The following is a 23,298-nucleotide window of genomic DNA, read 5'->3' as shown; positions in this document are numbered from 1 at the left end:
GAAAAAACCAAATATGTTAAATTTGTGGTTTTTTGAGATAGTTTATTAGTAAATATGTACATAGCATTAAAAAGAACTACTAATAAAGATGAATTTATGAATTGAATTATTAATATTGGAGTCTTAATTCGTTCTAATACCCAACAAATTGAGTTAATAAACATTTATGGTACACATTGAGTAAGAATTTATTATACATGAGGTGTACTATAAACCGCATAATTTCATAAAAAATCGATCAGGTCCTCCTTTGAACAATGGTTAGGTTAGGTTAGGTGGCAGTCCGATGCATTATGCAACTTAGACTATTCAGTCCATTGTGATACCACATTGGTGAACTTCTCTCTTATCACTGAGTGCTGCCCGATTCCATGTTAAGCTCAAAGACAAGGATAGGTTAGGTTATGTGGCAGCCCGATGTATCAGGCTCACTTAGACTATTCAGTCCATTGTGATACCACATTGGTGAACTTCTCTCTTATCACTGAGTGCTGCCCGATTCCATGTTAAGCTCAATGATAAGGGACCTCCTTTTTATAGCCGAGTCCGAACGGCGTTCCACATTGCAGTGAAACCACTTAGAGAAGCTTTGAAACCCTCAGAAATGTCACCAGCATTACTGAGGTGGGATAATCCACCGCTGAAAAACTTTTTGGTGTTCGGTCGAAGCAGGAATCGATCCCACGACCTTGTGTATGCAAGGCGGGCATGCTAACCATTGCACCACGGTGGCTCCGTAAGCTCAAAGACAAGCGACCTCCTTTTTATAGCCGAGTCCGAACGGCGTTCCGCATTGCAGTGAAAGAACTTAGAGAAGCTTTGAAACCCTCAGAAATGTCACCATCATTACTGAGGTGGGATAATCCACCGCTGAAAAACTTTTTGGTGTTCGGTCGAAGCAGGAATCGGACCCACGACCTTGTGTATGCAAGGCGGGCATGCTAACCATTGCACCACGGTGGCTTTGAACAATACGTTCAAGTGAAATGGAATTCGCGCCACATAAAATAAAAAACAATCATAAAAGGTCCGTCGACAATATGACAAGAATGCGTTTATCTGATAAAAATTTGGATGCCTTGTTATTTTTAAGAAGTTACTTAAAATGATGACGTGCAAAATCCTTCAAATCTTTTGCTGAGTAAGATAGCGATATGAAATTGTTTTTTAATTTATTTTGCCATAATTCTTTTGTTTTGTTTTTTGTTTCTTTACCATGTTCAGTTTGACTAGTGTTCATTAAGTATGATAGAAATTTGAAATTGCGTTTTAATTTACTCTTATGTTCTTCTTGGTTAATAAATTGAATTATACGAAATATATTTTGGCACTGTAGATTGTTATTAATTAAATTTTTTCAAGAATCCCGACAATTTCGGGATCCCGAAAAAATCCAGGATAATGACAGCCCTATTACATTTTTTTCATTCGTCTCTATTTAACAGGAATATATTTGTTTTCATTTATAATTTGGATTATTTCAGAAAAAATAATCGCGAAAATAAAGTGATTTTCAACTCGAAAACCGAACATAGTACCGGCCTTTATGTCAAATCCTCCTTTTTTGTAGTCTTCAAAATTCATTAGTCTGAGGTGTCCATAAATCTCTACATGGAATTACATTACGTACAGAGAATACGTGTCGACTAACGAAATGAGAGTGTTGCCAATCTAAGCAATGCCATGTTAGTACTGAACACCTCCCGACGAAACAGCTGATTATATTGAGATCTGTTACTTCACCAAAACTCGGAAAATCAAATTCTGAAAGAAAATGTTTTCAAATCTTCTGGGAAGGTAATAAAAAAATACTTTCAGTATAATCACATATTGTTAATTCATATCTTTCAAACATTCGTCTAGGACCTGGACTATTGGTCAAACTATTATTACGAGGCAGGCCCATGCCTTCAACAGAGATGTATTGAAGACCAAAGTAAGATGCCATTTCCCAAAACCTCGTGAAGTAAAACGTATAAACGTTCATGGATGGGATGCTCGTATGGCTACCGAAGGTGGCAGAAGGACCCTAATGAGGCGTATACTAAAGGGTCGTTATGTTTTATCTCATTAGGTGAAATTGCAAAATATAAATTTAATTTTAAATAAATTATCATGTATTTCAGTTTCTTATTTTTTTTTCTCAGACTAACATAACAATGAAAACAAAAAAAAAAATACAAAATAAAAAAGAGTACATTAATTCAAAGGTCTGTTCTTTCCAGTCAGAAAATTTTTAGGTCTATGGTATATTTGTTTAATGGCCTTTGAGGCATTATCTTCAATGGTGTTATACACAAATGGAGCTGTGTTTTTGACACGGGAACCCTGATTGGTGAACATTGAGTTGGGTAAGGGCATATCTCCTAAAGCCAGGCAATTCACCTGCTTCAATAGAGACTTGTGCATAGCTGGTACTAGATAAACCTGTCGCACATGATAGTCAATGGCTCGAACAACACCTGGAAGAAAGATAATGTAATTGTTTAAAGAAAAAGTTTTAGTTGAATTAAAAATGTTTACGGAAACCTATGAAGTCAATTCTAAAAGCATACGATAAATCCAGTGGGTGATTGTGATAGGGATATAAAAATATAGAATCGAATTTTTGGCTAATTTATTTTTTTTTATCAAATTAAGAGAAAGGAAATCGGACTACACTTTCCATAATCTTAAAATTCGACTAATTCACTTTTTTTTAAGAATTGACTAATTTCAATCTTCCAAGAAAAAATGGCCTTCGGACACCAGTGCTATCCACCCATGTCCGCCAGATTTTCGGCGTAGGATTGTCCTAATTACACTTTCGTATATGCAGTGTGTATCCTTGGGTTTGGGCACCATTTTGAACCGGATGCTCCTTTGCATAAGTAAGGATACTCTCTTTTTACACCTATAAGACGTTGGAATTATGAGCTAAAAACTTGGATCGCTGTACATTTTTTTCTATACTGTACACCGGTTCTTGGCCAACGAATTATCAATATGATTTACATGAAAATGCGATCAGCAGAAATATTGTACCTTGACGCCTCATTATATTCACTGATTGATTCAGATAGATCTACATACGCTTATCTGTATCTTTATTTGTTATTAGAACGATATTTTGTTCGATCTTTATCAATGTCAATCTAGCCATCGACAATGTGGGTGAATCTTCGTTGTGGTCTGTATATGTCTAATTAACTTCTTGATATTCTGGTCCGATTTTGCATAGGGAAACAAAAATCGACTTTTTCCACTAATCGACTTTCTGTTAAAAAGTCGAAATGTCTAGATATTTTGTAAACTTTAAAATCGATTGATTTTTTTTATATCCTCCACCATAGGATGCGGGTATAGTTACTTTGTCATTCCGTTTGTAACACATCGAAATATTGCTCTAAGATCCCATAAAGTATATATATTCAGGGTCGTGGTGAAATTCTGAGTCGATCTAAGCATGTCCGTCCGTCTGTTGAAATCACGCTACCTTCCGAACGAAACAAGCTATCTACTTGAAACTTGGCACAAGTAGTTGTTATTGATGTAGGTCGGATAGTATTGCAAATGGGCCATATCGGTCCACTTTTACGTATAGCCCCCATATAAACGGACCCCCAAATTTGGCTTGCATACTCTCTAAGACAAGCAAATTTCATCCGATACGGTTGAAATTTGGTACGTGTTGTTAGTATATGGCCGCTAACAGCCATGCAAAAATTGGTTCACATCGGTCCATAATTACATATAGACCCCATATAAACAGTTCCCAGATTTGAACTCCGAAGCCTCTTGGAAGAGCAAATTTAATCCGATACGGTTGAAATTTGGTACGTGTTGTTAGTATATGGCCGCTAACAGCCATGCAAAAATTGGTCCTCATCGGTCCATAATTACATATAGCCCCCATATAAACGGACCCCCAGATTTGGCTTGCGAAGCCTCTAAGGGAAGCATATTTCATCCGTTCTGGCTGAAATTTGGTACATGGGGTTGGTATATGGTCTCTAACAACCATGCACAAATTGGTCCATATCGGTCCATAAATATATATAGCCCCCATATAAACCGATCCCCAGATTTGACCTCCGGATCATCTTAGAGGAGCAAAAATCATCCGATCCAGTTTAAATTTGGTATGTGTTGTTAGTATATGGTCTCTAACAACCATGCAAAAATTGGTCCATATCGGTCTATAGTTATATATAGCCGTAATTGGTCCATATCGAAAAAATTATTTCTACCAAAATTTTGTTTCTATTTTGTCAAAATTTTTTTACTATAGAAAATTTTGTCAAAATTTTATTTCTATAGAAAAGTTTGTCAAAATTTTATTTCTATAGAAAATTTTGTCAAAATTTTATTTCTATAGAAAATTTTGTCAAGATTTTATTTCTATAGAAAATTTTGTCAAAACTTTATTTCTATAGAAAATTTTATCAAAAATTTTATTTCTAAAGAAAATTTTGTCAAAATTTTATTTCTATAGAAAATTTTGTTAAAATTTTATTTCTATAGAAAATTTTGTTAAAATTTTATTTCTATAGAAAATTTTGTTAAAATTTTATTTCTATAGAAAATTTTGTCAAAATTTTACTTCTATGCAAAATTTTGTCAAAATTTTATTTCTATAGAAAATTTTGTCAAAATTTTATTTGTATAGAAAATTTTATTTGTATAGAAAATTTTGTCAAAATTTTATTTCTATAGAAAATTTTGTCAACATTTTATTTCTATAGAAAATTTTGCCAACATTTTATTTCTATAGAAAATCTGTCAAAATTTTATTTCTATAGAAAATTTTTAGGGCCGTATATACTTATTTTTTTTTTTAATCGAGTCAAATTGATCATTCGACTTTTGATAGTCGCTAAAATCGACTAACCCAACATTAACGGCGAATTTGAATCATAATCTAAATCTGAACCGACTTCAATATTTTTTTATACATATTGTTAGTACTATAGAAGATTAGAGTAAGCAAAAGTAAGATCGGTTGATAAATAATGAGAGTTACATCTAAATCTGACCCGATATCGATAAAATGTTGCACACTTAAAGAGTGGTGAATTAGATTACTTTGTACCAAATTTGAAGACTATATGTTAGTAAAAAAGCGCAATGTGACCCAATTTATAAAAATCGGGTGATACATATATATGGAAGTTATATATAAATTTGAAATTTGATCAAATTTTTCCAAATTCAATAGCATTCGTCTTTGTGCCAAAAAAACACTCTATGCCAAATTTCATCAAAATCGATTGGTAATTGCGGCCGGAATCCTGCGAAAAACAAATACGTGGAAAGACGGACGGACACCAATGGCTAGATCGAATTTGAGTCGATCGGTATATATTTCATGGGGTCTAAAATCAATATTTCTGACATGCACATTTTTTTTTTTGACAGATCACTATGTGGTCTATCAAATTCAAGTTGTTCTTTTTCGGTTAAAATATTAATTAATGCAATTTATCTTTTTTCCAATTCAATTAAAATATTAATTGAAAAATTATTGTTTTTTCTGTGTCCTGACATTCATCAAAAATTCGCAATGTCAAAGGCCGGATTTTCAATTATAGGAATGTCTAAAGTCTAAATTTTGGAAAGTCGAAAGGTACAATTTTACATAAATTTTAAAAAATCAACGTTACAAATTTTGTTAAAGTTCTAATGTTGACTTTTTGATGCTCTTTACAATCCGTACGTTTTTTTTATTTATTTAACCCATTATTGATGCAACAACACTTCCGGGATCACAACCAAACATTTTCATAGTAAACTGAAAAGTAAATCAATATATCTTACCAATTCCCAGACACTCTATAGCATTTTGAGAATCATCAAAATGGCATAAATAGACAATATTCGCTTCCATAGCTTTGGCAACTTCGTCTCTTGAGCATGGCGGTATATTATCCATTAAATTAATCAATTTGAGATGATCCAAAGGGCAACTAAAAAAATATAAAGAAATAAGATTCAAAAACATTTATCATTTTAATAAAATACCTTATAGGTTTACAATCTGTAAGCCATTCTGCATGACCCTGGAGAGCCTGGCTTAAACGTGTCAACACCATTGAATAACGAATATCCTTAGGGCTCATATCCCATTCTTTTTGATAACGCGAGTCTTGTATTAGGGCAGATTGCCATATATGTATGCGATAATCCAATTTGGTATCTTTTTCCTCATTGTAGTCCTCAACAAACATATTGCTGGGAACTGCACTGACCACATTTGGAAATAGTAAACTATCAAAATTATTGATATCTTTAGTACTTTGCAATTGTATAACATCGGTTAAGGCCAGCGATTTAATAATCAAAGATATTAGTTCCAAACCGAAACCCTTATTATAGCCCATTGTATTTATAAACCAAGGAATGTGTCTGAAATTTTCTTGTTTTATACAATAATCGAGAAGTTGTCGAACTGCTGCCACATAGGTATGAGGACATAGGGCTATATTCGTATGACCCACAGCAAAAGCCTTTTCCGGTTGTATATTCAAAAAGAAACCAGGACCCAAAAGAGGTTTCCGCACCAACGAACATGATATTGTTTGAGGTATAAATATTTCCGGTTGCCCAATATCCAAATCAATCAGAAGAACTTTTTCCGTTTTGGGTAATTCTTTGTTCACCAGATATCGTAGTAATGTGGATTTTCCAACACCCTTACCACCAGCCAAGAGTATACGTGAAGTTTCGGTCACCTCCAATTGTTGCCATTGTTGTGGAAGACGCAAGCACTTTTGCTCAACACTTGAGGTATTTATCATACAGCGCAATAAATATTCAGAGTTATACAGTGGCCGATCGATATTGATATTTTGTAGATTGGGAAAAACATTCTCATTCATGAATTTCTTAAACTGATGTACAACTTTTTTCCTTTCCTCATTACGTTTCATAAGTACAATGGCATCTTTACCCTCCTCATAGGCAGTGAGAATATTTTCAAGACCGCTATGCAGGAAATTGTTCCTATAGTCGTTTAGAGATTTCTGTATAGTTTCTTTATCAACATTACGTTCATCTGTACATGGTAATGATGATATTTCTATGACACTACAACCACGTGGAGAAAATATTTCAACTTCTTTGTTGGGAATTAATGAATGGCCATAGATATCTATAGCTCCCGCTAAAAGGGTTAATTTTACAGTTCCATAAATATAGAAAGGATCTTTAACAAGAACCAAAACTAAATTTGCATCAATGGCATTACAAAATATCGTATTGTAATTGCTTAGGCTTTGATTAACAATGGGTTTGCAGCGTAGTGATAATTGGGTATTTGATGGTGGTGAAGTTTGCTCATGATTATGATCGTAGTTTTCCAATATTTCCTCTATTGAATCATTAACTTTGGATTCATTTTCATTGGGTCTACATTCAGTTGCCATCAAACTCTCTGACTGTTTTTCCACTGACAATATTATCTCTTCTCTTTCTTTCTGGGTATTGATAATTTTATCTTGATCTTTGGTAGAAATATCCGTTATTACGACTGTTCCCTTTGATCCAACTTTTATACGTTGGCTTAAGCTTTGCGTAGGTAATTGATCTTCATCCTCATCCGATGTATTACCCTGTTGCATATGTTTCTCTTCGATATAATTGCATTTTGTTGTATCTATAATATCGACTGTACTTAGACTTTCCCTAAGTTCTTCATTATTATAATCATCATCACTGATGTAATTTTCATTTCTATATAAATATTTATCATTGATATCCTCGGACATAAGAGAGTCAGCATCTTCAGAGTTTACTATGCTATATTCACTGCCTAAACTTACATTATCCATTGAACTGTCATCTGCATATTCTAGATCATCTTGTTGTGAATCAATTTCAATATCATCATAATTCTCATTTGGATTATATAATTCGAAGCCATCTTTATCTACAATTGGTACCAATTGTGGACAATCACTATTACTATCGGCATTAGAGTTTTCTAACATTTGTCCATTGTAAGCTGTTTCTAATGTTTCCTCATTGGTTTTTGTGGCAACAATATTAACAGTTTGATTTTCGCTATATTTTAATTTCATTAATTCTTCTTTTTTATAGGCTGTTGGTTGATGAATTACTTTCACAGATCTTTCATGTTTCAATTCGATTATTTGGCAATATTTTTTGTCTTTAAATACAACATTATCCTCTGGCAGAATATCACGTTTAATTGCAGTTCCTAGAAATAAGAAAAATTTAGATATAGTTATTAGTGGATTTTTAAATATTTACCACCATATTTATAAAAGTTTAAAATTTAACTTTAAGTTTAAAATTTGAACCTACTTTTACCATACAAATTCCTTCGATAAACAGCAAGTAAATTATTATGAATATAAAAATATTAAAATATGATGTAATGTAATTAGGTCGAAAATTTTAGGTACCATAGAATTAATCACATTCCAGAACTTCACTAAAGACAATGTTTCCTGTGTTAAAACCAAAGTAGATTTAGCAAGGTAGTTTTAGTATTACAAAAACAAAAATGTCATTCGCCATATTGAAACTTTAATTGTCAGTCAAATTGAATTAAATTTCCCACTTGTTGAAAAATAATCAACAAGTGGGTAATTTGAAATACAGAAAATCTGGAAATGTATCGATGTATGCTTCGAAATATGAGGAAACGTGTTACGGTTCGCAAGAATAATTTAAGTAATACTTATCATCAATTATGAGGATAATTTATTTCGATACTTTTCAGTCATAAATTAAAAGCAAATTGAAAATTTCAAAATTTTTGATATAAAATAATTTTATTTTGAATTTTTATATTTATTTGTCACAATTGTCAATTAAACATTGGCGTAGCTAGCAACATTTTCGTAAGGGGAAAAAGCTATAATGTGTGCCCATTGTGAAGGTACAGGGTGGCCCAAAAAAGACTGAAGGATTAAAAATGGTTATATCTTTTTTGTTTTTAATAACTTTTGGTAGGTTATTTACTGGTTTTTGGAGATGTTGAGAATAATCAAAACATATGGTTCCAGTAACATAAAAAAATCAATAAAAGTAAAAACAAAAAAAAATACAGGTTTTTTTAATCCTTCAGTCCTTTTTGGGCCACCCTGTACATCAAAAAGAGAAAAAATAAATTCTTGTAGATGGGAAGAAACCAGAATATTTAATTCTATGATATATAATAATAGTTTGAAGAAATACTGCATGGAATTTGGTAGGGGGAGATGAAAAACCCATAAAACCCCTTTAGCTACGCCTATGCTATTAAGCAAATGCCGACAATCTAAGTTTTGCTCAAATGAAAAAATTTTAATCACCTGATAGCTTGAAAGTACCTTCCTAATTCTGCCATGGTTAAAACTTTACAAATGAAAAATCTATATACGAGTATATAAAATTCAATCTATGTTTGTTTGTATGTTCCGAGTTGGCTCCGAAACGGCTGAACCGATTTACTTGAAATTTCCAGTAAACGTAGAGGGCGATCATGTGGTGAAAATAGGGTACCTTATTTTTTGATATCTAGTCGGGGAAGGGTACCTCCCCCTTTTTAAAAATTGGACTAAAGTTCCCCGATTTGTTCGAAATTTTCAGGGATGGTAAGAGGTGACCCCTAGACAAGGATCCGCTAAATTATTTTTCGAAATTTGGTTAAATATCTTACAGTACAGTAAAATACAGTATACAGTACTACTCTTCTCCGGTTTTATTGAAATTTACACAGAAGTCGTGGAAAATCTTTTTAAGAAACTGTTCTACCTGCTTTTTAAAAAAGAATTAGTTTGGACACGCGTATCTTTTTATATTAAAAAACAATTAAATTGTGGCTTTGTTATTTTACCATTCATAACTATTACCGATTACGTACAGTCAGTGCGAAATCAGTGTGTAGCAATAATTACCTTCGATTATTACAATTTGCATTCACGCTACGGTATATTGATCCACCTCGCCTTTGCAACAGAACCAGACTTGCACTTAAAAAGCTGCACAACAATTTAATAGAGGGAACAATTATAACAGGAACTTATAGAGGAACCGATGTTCTCATTCCCCGCATTCCATTGATCCAACTGATTTGCCAGTCGATTTCAAAAGGCTGCAATTCCCTATTAGATTAGCATTTGCCATGACAATCAATAAAGCCCAGGGGCAATCTCTTCAAGTATGTGGTTTAAATTTAACGAATCCCTGCTTTTCGCATGGACAACTATATGTAGCATGTTTACGAGTAGGTAAGCCTTCGGATCTTTATATATTAGCAACTGATGGTAAAACTAAGAATATTGTATACCCAAGAGCACTCCAATAAACAAATCCTCTTACACATAAAATAAATAGTGTTTGTCTTACAATGCGCATTCGTTCCATTTCCACATTCAATTCTTCGATAAAGCAAAAAGGCACAGCGAAGTGGGCCGGGTATAGCTAGTAAGCTATAAAATCCCTAAGATTGTTTTCTACACAAGGAATATATCCAAAGTATTATCAATTATAATTTTTTTCGAACTCCCACTTTCCAGCATCTTACGACCGTGGACCATATCACACTTACGTAGCGAAAGCGTATCCACCATACTCTTGAACATGCCGGGGTAGAAACAGAGTGTTGTAACCAACTACAGAGAAGAGGACTCATCAGTCGGTTATATAAAGACTACAAAATCTATACTCAAGTCTTCACTAAACACATACATCTAGGTATTAAATATATTATTATTCTGCGTTTAATTACTGGTGTTCGTATCAATAAGCTGATAGAAAGAATTAAAATCTTCGGATAGGTTCAAAAAACAAAACGCCTAATTGAACCATTGAAATTCAATGAATAACCGATAATTCCTAGATGGCCCACAGGGGACGGTAATCCCAATCTTGGGTACTAGTTCAGCGTAGAGAACTACCCACTGAAAAATTTATATATCATCATAGAACCCAACATCGCCCTTCTGGTCCTAAAAGTCGGCAATGTATAAGGAGGCATTATAAACCCATCATCCATATGAAGATTCCTCAGTGAAAACAACAACAACTGTCACTAGTCCAGTGACAGATTAAATCAATATACACCCATACTGCGGATCCCATATCACAGAGCCATACTCAAGAATTGGTCTGACAAGAGGGGTAACAATCAAACTTGGTAACGTAAGGAGCCACCGTGGTGCAATGGTTAGCATGCCCGCCTTGCAAGGTCGTGGGTTCGATTCCTACTTCAACCGAATACCAAAAAGTTTTTCAGCGGTGGACATTTCTGGGGGTTTCTAAGCTTCTCTAAGTGGTTTCACTGCAATGTGGAAAGCCATTCGGACTCGGCTATTAAAAAGAGGGCCCTTGTCATTGAGCTTAACATGGAATCGGCCAGCACTCGGTGAGATAAGAGAGAAGTTCACCAATTTGGTATCACAATGGACTGAATAGTCTAAGTGAGCCTGATACATCGGTGTAGTGTCGTCATTAGTCCGTATTATCATATCTAAATTTACATATAAATATGGTAACATTGTTCTTTATTATCCATTTGCTTTAACTATGACATTTCATATTCACGACTTGTATGTATGTAAGTTCATCTTAATATTTGAATAAAGTTCAGTTATCTGTTGTCTACTGAAGTAAAGACATAACAATTTAATGGCGACGAGGATCAAAACGTCAAAGTGCAAAGATAACTAAATTTACGCTGTGCAAATCAAAAATTTGTATCAAATCAACATCGATCAATTAAATAAAAAGGACTTTAAATATGGAAGAACAAATGCATAAATTATTAGAAGCGATTACGGCAATGACGACAGCTATGAGTGGGGGAAGCCAAAGTGCACTTCCAACAACAAATGTCAGCGTGATTTCAAGCTTCGAATCGTTCGATCCAAAAGTGGAATCATTCAAAAATTATAAAGAACGTCTTGAAATACATTTCCAACTTAAGAAGGTTTTTACAGATGAAGAAATGTGTGCGAAACTTCTTCTGCAATACATTGGTTCATCGAATTATGCTCTATTAACATCTTTGGCAGCGCCAAAAGCTATAAGTGAACTAAATTACGAACAAATAATTGAACTGTTGGAGTCGCATTTTTGTCCCAAAAAGAACATTTTGGTTGAGCAACATAAATTTCTGTCCGAATTACAAAATGAAGACCAGTCAATTGCGGAATTCGTTTCGGTTCTCCAAAAAAGAGCAGCAGATTGTGCATTTGTGTGTGATTGCCAGAAATCCGTGTCTGATATTTTTCTTAGAGCTCAATTTATAAGGGGCTTGCGTAGCAGCCACATAAGAGAACAGTTACTTCAAAATCCAACGGCATCTTTCTCGGATATTGTGCAAAAATCATCAGCATTGGAAGCAGCGAAAATAGACAACACCGCAATAGGGAATAATGAGGCAGGTTCTTCGACAAATGTGAATCAAATTCGAAAGGCAACTCAAAAAAACGACAGCGTTGATCATAGCCGAGGCAGAGCAAGCAGAAACAGTGTTTATAAAAGCAGAGCAGCAAAGTCTAAAGTAAATTACAGCGAACTAGGATTGGATGGTTTATGTCTTAGATGCGGAAAATCCAACCATATTGCGAATGAGTGTAAAATAAAAAAGAATAAGGTAAAATGTTTCGCCTGTGGAAAGTTTGGCCATGTAAAATTAGTGTGCATTAAAGAAAGAATGAATAAAAACAAAACAGAAATGTCTGCCAATACTCTGGAAGTTTGCGAAACACGGTTACGGCATAAACAAAATATTCAATATTTTCAAAACATCATCCTCCAATGTAGAGATGCAGAAATTTTTTGTTGATGTTTTGATCGAAGGGAAAAGACAACAGTTTGAAGTAGACTCAGGTGCGGCGTTCACGTTAATTCCCAAAAACGACTTCGACAAACTTAACATCAGCTCACCTTTAAAACCAACCAGTGTAGCTTTTCGAACGTACACCGGGGATATTTTTAAGCCATTGGGTGTTGTGGATGTACAAGTGCAGTTCGATAAAACTTTATCAAATGAGCAAATGTATGTAGTAGCTTCTAAACATGCTGCACTTCTGGGCCGCGTTTGGATAAGGCATTTAGGAATAAATGTAAATGAAATTGATAATGTCACAACAAGTTTTGATCAAGGTAAGCTGTATTCAAAATATTCAATTGAAAAAATAATGCAGAAATATCCTGCAATTTTCGAACCAAAAATTGGTTGTGTACCTGGATTCCTTTGTAATCTTAAATTGCAAGATGGGGCTAAGCCAATATTTGTGAGAGAAAGACAAGTTCCTTTTTCACTGCGCGCGAAGGTAGAAAAGGAGCTTGACAATTTAGAAAGAGATGGTATAATAACTAAAGTTAATACCAGCGAATGGGGGTCGCCTTTAGTGGTAGTGCAAAAACCAGATGGCAATGTCAGGCTTTGCGTAGATTACAAAATTGGAGTGAATCAACAACTACAGTCTGCTCACTACCCAATTCGGCGTATAGACGAAATTTTTAACAGCTTAAAAAACGCAAAGTATTTCTGCAAAATTGATTTGTACAAAGCATACCTCCACATTCAAGTTGACGAGCGCAGCAAGGAAATACAAACTATATCTACCCATCGTGGCACCTACAAAATGAACAGACTTTCATTTGGAATTAAAACGGCACCGAGTGAATTCAATAGAATTCTAGACCAGATACTACAAGGGCTAGAAGGTACCATATCGTATTTCGACGATATCGTTGTATGTGGGTTTTCTATAATGGAATGTTTACAAAGACTACACGGATGAAAAAGGCTGTTTTTCATATGTTTGGCTATAAACATTATATGTTTGGAACACAAATTTTTAAACACAATATTTTTGAGTGCAAGCATATAATGTTCATAAACTAGCATAACATGTTTGGGACATATATGTTAATATGTTAGAACATATTATGTTTGGGACATAAAATGTTTGTAAATATAATATGCTTGGATGCAAACATATATTAATTTAGAAATAGCCTATAAACATATATGTGTTTAGTAGCTTGGAGCGCTATTTAACAGGGAGCTATATTGAATTATGTTGGTGGTTGTTGCTTGTTATTACAAAATTAACATTTTATTTTTCCTTGGGCAATTGATCAGCTACTTCTTTGATCCTTACAAACTGTGTGGTCCGCTGTTCGAATCCCCGTCCGGCAAAAGGTAAAATTAAAATAAAATCATACAATTGAATTATTTCTTCTACAATGTTTGTATTACAGAAAAAGGTGCTAAGAACTAAAAAATCTCGTGGAAGTGAGAAAGATGTGGGGGAATATACAATTGGGCAGAAACAAAATTTTGAGCATTCAGGTCGAAAACCTATGTTGTTAGCACCTATATTACCTGTTTATTTTCATAATTCGTTATGATTGTAAATATATAAATAAATAAATAAAATTTTGAGCACAATATTGTTTGGGAGAATTTTTTTTAAGCATATAATATTTTTGGGTTCAAAATGCTTCCAAACATATTATATGTTCACATAATAACATATTGTTTTTTGGAAGACAACATTATTGAATTTGGATGCAAAAATACAAAATGTTTGGAACTTAGACTACCCAAACATATATTGTTTAGACTAATATGCTTTTAAACATATTATATATTGGAAGAGATCAAACATATAAATGTTTGGGCAATACCTAAAAATGTATATGCTTGAAGCAAAATATGTTTGGGAGTATATGTTACAGAAGCGATTTTTTGTGAGCGTGTAGAAAAATGTTTTGAAAGGCTACACAAATTCGATCTTCATGTAAACCAGAGCAAATGTGAATATTTTAAAACAGAAATAACATATTTAGGCTATGTTATAAGCCATAATAAAATTGCAAAATGCAAGAGCAAAACAAAAGCCATTTCAGAGCTACCACATCCCAAGGATGCTGACGGTGTAAAACGTTTCTTAGGAATGATAACATATTATTCAAAATTCATTCCGAATATATCAACCCTAACCCATCCATTACGTGAACTTTTACAAAAGCACAAAAAATTCGTATGGTCGAAAGAATGCCAAGATGCCTTTAATGCTCTAAAACGTGAAATAGTTTCGGATAGAGTTCTTCGACCTTATGATGAAACATTGCCGAAACATTGTCGCGTGTGATGCTAGCCCTACAGGCATTGCTGCAGTTTTGTCGAATGTAGTAGAGGGCGAAGAACGGCCAGTGGCTTTCATTTCACGTGCGTTGACAAAAGCTGAGCAGAACTACAGCCAATTGGACAGGGAGGCTTTAGCCATCATATTTGCAGTAGACAAGCTTTTTATGTACTTATACGGCAGAAAATTCACGCTAATAACCGATAATCAACCTTTATCAAGAATTCTTCATCAGTCGTCCAAAATACCAGCTATGACTTCAGCAAGATTGTTAAGATATGCATCGTTTTTACAAGGATTCGACTATGAAGTGAAACACCGTAGCGCAGAAGAAAATGTGAATGCTGATTGTTTGTCAAGAGCACCATTAAGTCAAAATTCGGAATATATACATTTTCTCGATCAAGAAATTAATATTGTTCAAGAACAAATTTTTAACGAAATTTCAACTAATTCTATAACTGATTTAACTATAGCAAAAGCAACGAACGAAGACCCGGAATTATCAAAATTAAAATCTGATTTGACGAATGGAAACATTAATGAAGCTGAGTATTCTATTCAAAATGGCATAATTCTAAAAGCAAATCGGATTATTATTCCAAAACAGCTACGAGAAAAAATGTTACAAGAATTGCACCACACCCACATAGGAATTGTAAAGATGAAGCAACTGGCCCGCAGGTATGTGTTTTGGAACGGCATCGATATGGATATTGAAAGAATGGTAAGAGCTTGTGCAGATTGTGCAAAAGTAAGGAAAAGTCCCCCAAAAGTTACAGTGCACCATTGGGAAGAGCCTGAGGAGAATTTTTCTCGAGTTCATATCGATTACGCCGGACCATTTATGAACCATCACTTCCTGGTCCTAGTAGATGCTAAATCCAAATGGCCAGAAATACGGATTTTGAAGAATGCACCAACAACACAATCAACAATATCTTTATTGCAAAATATTTTTTACACGCACGGATTGCCTCGAATTCTGGTTTCTGACAACGCCACAATTTTTACAAGCGCTGTTTTCAAAGAATTTTGCGAAGCCAATGGAATTTTACAGAAATTTATTGCGCCAGGGCATCCGGCAACAAACGGCCTTGCTGAAAGATATGTTCAAATCTTGAAGACCAAACTCAAGGCTATGGAAAATGATACAACACCATTATATCAAAAGGTTCAAGAAATTGTATGGCGCTACCGGGCAACACCATTGGCCAGCGGTGATACACCAGCAAAGTTATATTTAAATCGAGAAATTAGATCCAAGCTAGATGTCATCCGACCAAGTAAACCAGAAAAGTCTAAACCATCTGAATCCAAAGTTCGTCAATTTTGCATTGGTGATACAGTACAAGTACATTGGTATGAGAAGGGGAAGACGGTATGGAAGTTTGGTATCATCACAGCAAAGTCGGGACATCTACACTATGAAGTTTTATTGGATAGTGGTTACAAGTTAAAGAGGCATATCAATCAAATCCAAAAGACTGAGGTTCAAAGAGATGATGAAGCCGTAGAAGAGCAGGTCCAACCAAGTAGTAACTCCAAGCCATTAAAGGATGAAATCTGGATTGAGACATCAACCAATAAACCACCAATTGAACCGGCACCATCTACACCTCCAGTGCGCATCCCATCAGATAGTAATGCAAGCATCATTAGACGATCTAATAGGACGAGAAGACCGCCTGCTCACTTTTCGGATCATGTCCGTTATTAAGCCTGGGAGAGTGTAGTGTCGTCATTACTCCGTATTATCATATCTAAATTTACATATAAATATGGTAACATTGTTCTTTATTATCCATTTGCTTTAACTATGACATTTCATATTCACGACTTGTATGTATGTAAGTTCATCTTAATATTTGAATAAAGTTCAGTTATCTGTTGTCTACTGAAGTAAAGACATAACAATCGGCCTGCCACCTAACCTGACCTAAGGATCCGAGAACTCTTTCGAGCAGCGTTTTATGAAACCTAGAACTCCCAAAGCTTGTTCACCATTGTAGTAATGTGACTATTAATAATCAGTTTAAGATCGATGAAGATACAAGGACCAACAAATCTAAAAGCGAGCCACAAATATCAAATGTAAAATCAATAGGTTTAGACCTGGAGGATTTGCATTACCTCAGATTCAAATCCATTAAATTAAGCCTACACCAGTCTCCAAAGAGATTCAGGTCATCTTGTAGGAAGGAAGTTTTGTCTGAGATATTAGATCTCTCTCTCTGAGTTATTAGATGAGACGAAAATATTCCCATAATCCGCATACATCAAAATCCTAGAATTATTGTTCAATTAAAAAGATCAATTAAAAAATTAACTGACACAATATTTAAGCAGAGCCAGTTAAGAAAATGGTAGAAAATCTGAACATACATATAATTGAAATTTGTTCAAATAATAATTCAATTTGATTTACATATTCGTACCAGAAGAAATTTCTGGACAATACTTCACAGCCTCACAGACCTGAAAAAATACATCTAAAATTTGAACAAAAATTTCTTCATACTGGTGTATATTATTGGGATCATTTTTCGACTATTATTTGTGTATTTTAAACGTAAAAAGCTAAGAAATATACAACAAAACTGTAATTTTGATCATTATGCTTAAAATTCGCCGAATGTCCGGATATAGAAATTAAAAAAAAAAAAAAAAAAAAAAAAATTCGTCGCCAGAAATAAGGCGTTTATTTCTTCAAGAGTGATTTAGAACCATTTCCACCAGAGATGAAAATAATACGTGACGGAAATTTTGTCAAAATTTTATTTCTATCGAAAATTTTGTCAAAATTTTATTTCTATAGATATATTTATCAAAATTTTATTTCTATAGAAAATTTTGTCAAAATTTTATTTCTATAGAAAATTTTGTCAAAATTTTATTTCTATAGAAAATTTTGTCAAAATGTTATTTCTATAGAAAAATTTGTTAAAATTTAATTTCTATAGAAAATTTTGTCAAAATTTTATTTCTATAGAAAATTTTGTCAAAAAATTTTTTCTATAGAAAATTTTGGTAAAATTTTATTTCTATATAAAATTTTTACAAAATGTTCTTCCTGAACAAAATTTTTGAATAAATTTGTATCTATACAAAATTTTTTATTTTTTTTTTGGCAAAATAATATTATTCCTATAGAAAATTTTTTTAAAATTTTATTTCCATAGAAATTTTTGTCCAAATTTTATTTCTACAGAAAATTTTGTTTCTGTAGATTTTTTTTAAAAAATTACCAATTTGACGAAAATGGACCAAAATCGACCAAATTCCATTTGGTCCGACCATCGGACCAAATTTAAAAATTAATAATTTTTTGGACCAATTTTGGTCCGATCGGACCGAACTGGCAACCCTCATCAAGGAATCGGCTACACTTTCTTAAATGGCTACACATTCTTAAGGTAGTCGATAAATCTTAATTTTATCGTGAAGCTTTGAATTATTTATTCCAAAACTAAAGGATGATTCTTTTGAGGTTAGGATTTTCATGCATTAGTATTTGACAGATCACGTGGGATTTCAGACATGGTGTCAAAGAGAAAGATGCTCAGTATGCTTTGACATTTCATCATGAATAGACTTACTAACGAGCAACGCTTGCAAATCATTGAATTTTATTACCAAAATCAATGTTCGGTTCGAAATGTGTTTATCGACAAATTTTGTTCAGCGATGAGGCTCATTTCTGGTTGAATGGCTACGTAAATAAGCAAAATTGCCGCATTTGGAGTGAAGAGCAACCAGAAGCCGTTCAAGAACTGCCCATGCATCCCGAAAAATGCACTGTTTGGTGTGGTTTGTACGCTGGTGGAATCATTGGACCGTATTTTTTCAAAGATGCTGTTGGACGCAACGTTACGGTGAATGGCGATCGCTATCGTTCGATGCTAACAAACTTTTTGTTGCCAAAAATGGAAGAACTGAACTTGGTTGACATGTGGTTTCAACAAGATGGCGCTACATGCCACACAGCTCGCGATTCTATGGCCATTTTGAGGGAAAACTTCGGAGAACAATTCATCTCAAGAAATGGACCGGCAAGTTGGCCACCAAGATCATGCGATTTGACGCCTTTAGACTATTTTTTGTGGGGCTACGTCAAGTCTAAAGTCTACAGAAATAAGCCAGCAACTATTCCAGCTTTGGAAGACAACATTTCCGAAGAAATTCGGGCTATTCCGGCCGAAATGCTCGAAAAAGTTGCCCAAAATTGGACTTTCCGAATGGACCACCTAAGACGCAGCCGCGGTCAACATTTAAATGAAATTATCTTCAAAAAGTAAATGTCATGGACCAATCTAACGTTTCAAATAAAGAACCGATGAGATTTTGCAAATTTTATGCGTTTTTTTTTTAAAAAAAGTTATCAAGCTCTTAACAAATCACCCTTTATGTACTATGGCAGTAGTAAGCCTCTTATGATCGCATGCAAACGGATAGTTTTTTCTTATGACCGAGATTTCATGGACTAAGTGTATACAACAAACTACCGCAATTTTGGGCGAGGTGCAAAACGTTTTTCGCCGGCAGTCTATATGGCGATTTCACACTAAATGTGCCATGCATCCTTTAAAGCAGGCAACTACCATATCTAACCTAACCTATCGTAAAGGAGAGTTATTCTGATAAGACTATAATCCTTTGGTTCTATTTCTTTTGTTTGTTACAAACGTATGGAAGGTGATATTTGGAAGTAGCCACCTTTGGCCACAAGTTCAATTCCATTCGAATCTACCTATATATCAATCCAAATGGCCTGTTTTCTCCTATATTCTGAATATTGAAAATTTACATGATCGTGATTCTGTCCGAATTTGGGCTCTATACCGATACCGAAATTCCTAATAAATGAGAAATACCACTATATATAAATTTTACCTGAATGTATTATCAAATCTTCTGGTACGTCATCAGGCAACTTGTAATCGTCGTCTTCCTCCTCATCATTGAAATCATAGGATTTATCTCCATTCTCGTTCTTCTCATTCAGATCAAAACTCGATGAAAATTCGCTATCGGACGAATAGTCATAGCTATCATCATCTTCTTCATAATCGTCCTCATCGAAATCTGAATAATGTTCCTCTTCTTCAGTTAGGTCACTATAATTATATGGATCAAAATCAGACTCTTCATCTTCTTCTTCATGGTTGTCCTCATTGAAATTTGAATAATGTTCATCTTCTTCGGATAGATCGCTATAATTATATGGATCAAAATCGGACTCTTCAACTTCATCTTCCTCCAAATCGCTGTAGTCAAAAGGATCATCTGGAGATATATAACCATTTGATTTTCCCCCATTAAGTTTGATTTCATTTCGTTTGGAATTATGATTTTCATAATCATCGGATGCTTCAGAATCAAGGAAATTTTTAGAATATTGCTTTTCCCAATATTCATCACCAGCATATTCGGAATCATGATCAGAATCAAAATCTCCTCCTTTAACAAACCCAGGCATATTTTTAATATCAAGTCCGTTATCAGCTCGGCTTTGTATATGCGGTACTTTATTCTTTTTGTTTTTTCTTGGCTTTTTCTTTCGCTTTTGGTTGTTGCCTTCTTGGGAGGTAAGTTTTGGTTTCTTCGAATCCTGCGTGTGTTCACTATTATCAAAGGTACTTGGCGAGGGGCGTTTCTTTGAATTTTTCTTTTGGTTTCCGGACAACTTTGATTCATTGCCTTTAGCTGCATTAGTGGTAGTATTTGATAGAAATTCAGGCTTAGTTTGGAAACTTTTTGGTTTCCTATTTTTTTGGTTAAATTTAAATTTACCATTTGGCATGGACTTTGCTGGGAAACTATCATTTGTTTTCTTAGATTTCCTTGCGTCTGGAGTAGTAGTATTTTTGTGTTTGTCATGTCCTAGATTATATTTATTTTCCTCACCGCGCGACAGTACAGCCTCCTCTTTGGATTGAGATTTGCCATGCATTCCTTTGGAAGGCAAGTTTTTGTGAGAAGTGTTATTCTTAACTTTTGTTTGTTTTGAATTCCATTCATTCGCAAATGATTCTTTCTTATTTGGCTTAACACTGGATTGGTTGTTAACTACATTCTTTTTATTTCCACTTTCTCCCTGAGTATCGTCGGCATTCCGTCTATTCTTGTGCTTGGACTTTTGTTTTAAAGATTTTGCCTCTGGGTATCCATTAACTTGTTGATCCATTTTTTCTTTATTTTGTCCCCTATCGTTGATCTCCAGACGAATTTTACTAGTTGATTTCTTGTCTTTTTTGTCCTGTTTAAACAGAGTTTGGAGTCTCTGTTTAAGCTTTTCCTTATCTTTGGGTGACAGTTTTGTATCCTTGCTTTCCTTTGTATTCATGTTTAAAATAAAAAAAAAAAGTTGCAATAGTCTAACGAAAGTTCTACAAAATATCAGCAAACGTCTCAACCCGGAGAACGTGCAAGTTTTGAAATGATAAACAAATCCAGCACATGTTCCAGCGTTGATAATTTTGGTATTATACTACGAAAGAAATTTTATCCACTATATTAAAAGTCTAGTTATACATGCGAAAGTGTTTTGTTAACGTATGGTAACTCCAATTATGAGCCGTTCAGATTATATTTTTGTTGATAATGCGTCGTTCAATTATATATGTTTAAGGCCTGGTTATGCATCCATAAACGGGACGTAAGCGTAGCGTGGCATGTTTTTGATATACGACAGCCCATACAAATGATTACACAACGTTTCCACAACGTAGACGTGTCGTAAAATTCAGAAAAAAAATGTACGTGTCGTTGTCGTGTCAGCTGATCAAAAACAGCGTCATCGATTGAAAAATTTGAATAACATGAAAATTCATTTTAATAAAAATTATTATTGTGTTGTTTCAGTTAAAATTGACTATGAGAACTTAATATTATTCATAAAATTAATATTAAGTGTAAAAAATTAACTGTTTTGTACCTGTTCTTGGTACGTTTCTTCAATTTGGATAATATCCAAAAAATCACACGTTGGCGTTATGTTACGGCTACGCTACATTTCTAGATGCATACCCTGTCAGCATTTCAATGTTCCATTTCATCCTCATCGCTACCACAGACTCGTAAGTGACACTGCAACAATCGCCAACTGTGATAGTATTTTGTCATCACTATTCGCATGATGTATTTTGCCATCACTATTGTTAAAAGAGCCATTTTATATTTTGTGAAACACCAAGCGCAACTGGCTTATTATAATTTATTTCAATGAAAACGAAAATAAAGTGCTGAAAACATAGTTATTACGCTTAAAATTGTGAAAAGTAAATTGGTGAACAATTTTTGACTTTCCAAATGGAATAAAGTGATAGTTTTTCAAATATTTTTCCAGACACGCTGCCTCCATTGGGAATAAAAGTACTGGCTGATAGACGCTACAACATTTAACTTACAACTTGTAACTCAACATCAATTTCTTATTAAAGGTCGGTACTATGTTCATTCTTGCGAAAAATTTTTATGGAAACCATTATTTCGCACATAGAAAGCGGCGTTTTTTTAGGTAGCTTGGAGCGCTATTTTACAGGGAGCGATATTGGATTAAGTTGGTGGTTGTTGCTTGTTTTTACAAAATAACATTTTATTTTTCCTTGGGCAATTGATCTGCTATTCCTTTGATGCTTTGTATAGTTTCGGAACAAAAATATGGTCCGTGTTTGATTTATAAACCCGCACAAATAGTTTTTAATAAATAAATTATTTCTTAATTCACATTGCAAATGGCGCCGTGCTATAAACGTCAGTTTTTCAACACGAAAAAACAAAGTATCACAAATGGAAAAAATTTCGCAAATTTTTCGCATTTTTTGGTTTTGTATGGAGTTTCAACGCGAAAACCGAACAGAGTACCGGCCTTAATGCATAAAAATGTGTTAAATGTGATGTGATAGCCGTATAAATGTTATATTTATGAGAATTTATAAATGTTTCATAAAATTAATAAACATCTAAACAATCGTGTTGTACTTGACCACAATGATTCTTTTACAACTATCTTAAAATGCACTTTGTCTGATTGTTTGAAGGGGCTCTTATTGGCGTCCTTCTAAATGTATCCAGAAGGGCTCCTAATAATTACACTCATGCGATACTTTTTTGTAGTTACTTGGCGTGGTACAACTTGTCAATAGTGACGGCGCTTTTCCGAGGAGTTTTGGATATCGTATACGACTGTTTTCGACGTAGT

The 23,298-nt window shown here is 34.1% G+C and overlaps 2 protein-coding genes across 2 annotated transcripts; one reads left to right on the top strand and one right to left on the bottom strand.

Moving 5' to 3' along the window:
- Window positions 1–1,638: 1,638 nt before the first annotated feature.
- On the top strand, window positions 1,639–2,203 carry mRpL34 (mitochondrial ribosomal protein L34). The gene is made up of 2 exons (XM_075310102.1): window positions 1,639–1,797; window positions 1,864–2,203. Exons 1-2 carry the CDS (start codon window positions 1,775–1,777, stop codon window positions 2,072–2,074), a joined length of 234 nt encoding a protein of 77 aa, XP_075166217.1. The 5' UTR covers window positions 1,639–1,774; the 3' UTR covers window positions 2,075–2,203.
- LOC142238452 (uncharacterized) lies at window positions 2,095–21,539 on the bottom strand. The gene is made up of 4 exons (XM_075310101.1): window positions 19,989–21,539; window positions 6,001–8,197; window positions 5,797–5,945; window positions 2,095–2,462 (listed from the first exon to the last, which is right to left on the bottom strand). Exons 1-4 carry the CDS (start codon window positions 21,439–21,441, stop codon window positions 2,200–2,202), a joined length of 4,062 nt encoding a protein of 1,353 aa, XP_075166216.1. The 5' UTR covers window positions 21,442–21,539; the 3' UTR covers window positions 2,095–2,199.
- Window positions 21,540–23,298: the final 1,759 nt, after the last annotated feature.

Source organism: Haematobia irritans, chromosome 5 (genome assembly GCF_050003625.1).
Source record: "Haematobia irritans isolate KBUSLIRL chromosome 5, ASM5000362v1, whole genome shotgun sequence".
Lineage (NCBI taxonomy): Eukaryota > Metazoa > Arthropoda > Insecta > Diptera > Muscidae > Haematobia > Haematobia irritans.
Note: the sequence above shows the minus strand (reverse complement) of the source record. Positions and strands in the feature narration are given on the sequence as shown.

Coding starts and splice junctions, on each gene's coding strand:
- mRpL34 (XM_075310102.1), top strand. CDS start 1,775: ATGTTTTCAAATCTTCTGGGAAG. Junction 1,798..1,863: donor TTTTCAAATCTTCTGGGAAG/GTAATAAAAAAA, acceptor ACATTCGTCTAG/GACCTGGACTATTGGTCAAA.
- LOC142238452 (XM_075310101.1), bottom strand. CDS start 21,441: ATGAATACAAAGGAAAGCAAGGATACAAAACTGTCACCCAAAGATAAG. Junction 8,198..19,988: donor AGATTTGATAATACATTCAG/GTAAAATTTATA, acceptor TCTTATTTCTAG/GAACTGCAATTAAACGTGAT. Junction 2,463..5,796: donor TATAGAGTGTCTGGGAATTG/GTAAGATATATT, acceptor TCTTTCTTCCAG/GTGTTGTTCGAGCCATTGAC.